At 38.4% G+C, this 2,863-nt stretch overlaps 1 protein-coding gene across 1 annotated transcript; it reads right to left on the reverse strand.

Moving 5' to 3' along the window:
- Positions 1–320: 320 nt before the first annotated feature.
- Positions 321–1,891, reverse strand: LOC134249460 (sex peptide receptor-like). The gene has a single exon (XM_062731814.1). It carries the CDS (start codon positions 1,728–1,730, stop codon positions 465–467), a length of 1,266 nt encoding a protein of 421 aa, XP_062587798.1. The 5' UTR covers positions 1,731–1,891; the 3' UTR covers positions 321–464.
- Between the last annotated feature and the right edge of the window lie 972 nt (positions 1,892–2,863).

A 2,863-nucleotide genomic window follows, 5' to 3' on the forward strand; every position in this document is an offset into this window, starting at 1 on the left:
TTAAAAAGTGACGAAGAAACAAGGCTCGAAGACAATATGAAATTAACTTAAAAATGACAAACATGTAATTCTTGATATATATATAGATCAAACTTGTTTCCTTATACCGGTACATTCAATATGGCACATTGCATTTTCTCTCAAGTCTCTATGAGACACACACTACATTGATAAGTTGTTTGAGTATATACGCAAAAATTAAATAACTATTCTTAAAACCCCATATGCAGCAATTGATAATCAAATACACTGGAATGTTTTATCATTCAGTTCTCAGGAAAGAATTCTGACTTTTGATTTAGGTTAAATCGATCGACTCTTTTAATTACGCCACTCTTAATTCGGAGTAAATCATTTGGATTGACAATGGTGGTGCTCGTCAAAACTGGCCCATAGTTTTCCTTCCAGAAGAGTAAAATGAAAACTAAATATATGATGTATAGGCATTTACATGGTTATAAGAGTTAAACAAGAGTACTTCTAACATCTTTGCCCGTTATGCTTGTACTTTGGACATTAGAGCTGCTTCCAACTTCCGAAGCTTCCAGATTCAAGTAGACATGCGCTTTACGGATTCCAGACTTAAATATATCCCGTAATGCCGAACGGAATTGCTGACTCATCATAAAAAATATCCAGAAATTGCATGCGTAACTTATTAAAGACAGAAGCGTGGAAATGGTGTCCCACATAATGTCGTCTTCCTTTGACAGAATCGTTCTCTTTGAGTTGCGAGAGAGCTCAGCTGCATAGATAAAGTAAGCAATGCCGTCTTGTATCTCAGCAATTAGAAATACCACCAAAATAAGGAAAATTAATCCAGTCATCCTCTGTGTCTGCGCTTTTCTTTGAGCAACAGCAGCTCCCATTTTCCGTCGTTTTAATAAAAAGTAGGCCAGTGTCACAGTGGTAAATATGAGGATGATAACCGGAAGTACACGATAAAGCAGACCGGAAAAAATGAAAAATATCATTTTTGATTTTGTAGAATCGCCAAAAGCTTTGATCAAACCAAGTGAAGTATCTCTTATGCAACTTGAAGGTAAAGACTCATTATAATACCGACTGGTATAAACTGGAAGTTCTGCAATGTATGTTCCGAAGGCTTCGTACAGATTCAACAAGAACGCAACAAAAGCTATCACTGCAATTTCTACAGCTGTCGCAACATTACTACATAACTTGCTGTATTTGAAAGGCAACGCTACAGCAAGCAATCGTTGCACGCCCAGCATAGCTGTAAACCAATTTGACGTCATCCTGCAGATTTGGTAAATAACGTACAGCACGTGATTAGCTTTGCACCATTCGTAAGTCATGTAGAGATTCTTGTAGTTTTCTGCCATGTTAAAATAAATTGCTTCCGGTAGTTTGGTGAAACATATGATAGAGTCTGATATTGCCAGTGACGTCAAAACAATGGTGGTAGGGGACCTTGTACTGCGGAAGATGAAAACACAGATCAGCAAAATGTTGGTTAATATAGTTATTAAAGCTATGAAAAATGTTAAATAGCCTCGTATTGGAACTTCCCATTCTCCTGCGATTTCGTACTTGTGAGCGTAAAAATCCGAGTAGTAATCCCATGAATCCTGTGCGTTGTAGAAATAGGTATCTCCCCCGGAGCCTGACTCACCGTATCCATTTTCTCCATAGTTGTCATGATTAGTAGCATTCCCTGTATTGTTTAAATCGACAAACGTAGAATTTGGAATAGGCTGGTTTGTCATTGTTCAGTTTCGAAAATACATTCCTCGTGTATTTTTCATATAAAGAAACGAAGGGAATCTTTGAAGCAGTCCACAATTTAATTAGCCGAGGTTGCTAGAATGACCAATGTTGTTTATCAGACCACTGTTTGGCAGCTGAATTGTTAAGGCTTTAAGATATTTATGTATTTTTACAGAATTTATTTAACATCTTATAGATAACGGAAGTATGAGGTTCATAAGATAATAACTTGCAGGAAAGAGGCTTGTTTACGAATTTCTTCATTGGTCCATCGGTCTAACCAACATGTAAAAATAGAACAAGTACAACTTTTATAAGACTGTTTAATTTATAATATTTTTCCAGAGTTAAAGTGCTTCTATTCGTTATATATATTATTTTTATACCCGCACTTTCTAAAGAAAGTTCGGGTATATTGTTTTTACTCATGTCCGTCCGTCCGTCCGTCCGTCCATTTGTCACACTTTTCTTCCCTGAACTCCTCCTACATTTTACACAGTAGCTTAATTATCTTTTGGGAGATGGTTGGTGGTGTCATGTAGATGTGCAGTAAGGTTTCGGTATTTTGATTTTGCCCCGGGGGGTCAAATGGGGGTCGAAAAAAGACGTTTTTTATGCTAAGAGCCCCGTCTTCCCTGAACTCCTTCTACATTTTACTCAGCAGCCTAATCATCTTTTGGGAGATGGTTGGTGGTGTCATGTAGATGTGCAGTAAGGTTTCGGTATATTGATTTTGCCCCGGGGGGTCAAATGGGGGTCGAAAAATGACGTTTTTTATGCTAAAAGCCCCGTCTTCCCTGAACTCCTTCTACATTTTACTCAGTGGCCTAATCATCTTTTGGGAGATGGTTGGTGGTGTCATGTAGATGTGCAGTAAGGTTTTGGTATTTTGATTTTGCCCCGGGGGGTCAAATGGGGGTCGAAAAATGACGTTTTTTATGCTAAAAGCCCCGTCTTCCCTGAACTCCTTCTACATTTTACTCAGCAGCCTAATCAACTTTTGGGAGATGGTTGGTGGTGTCATGTAGATGTGCAGTAAGGTTTCGGTATTTTGATTTTGCCCCGGGGGGTCAAATGGGGGTCGAAAAATGACGTTTTTTATGCTAAAAGCCCCGTCTTCCCTGAACTCCTT

Source organism: Saccostrea cucullata, unplaced genomic scaffold (assembly GCF_032062105.1).
Source record: "Saccostrea cucullata isolate Sc308-1 unplaced genomic scaffold, CSIRO_AGI_Scuc_v1 ctg16928, whole genome shotgun sequence".
Lineage (NCBI taxonomy): Eukaryota > Metazoa > Mollusca > Bivalvia > Ostreida > Ostreidae > Saccostrea > Saccostrea cuccullata.

Coding starts and splice junctions, on each gene's coding strand:
- LOC134249460 (XM_062731814.1), bottom strand. CDS start 1,730: ATGACAAACCAGCCTATTCCAAATTCTACGTTTGTCGATTTAAACAAT.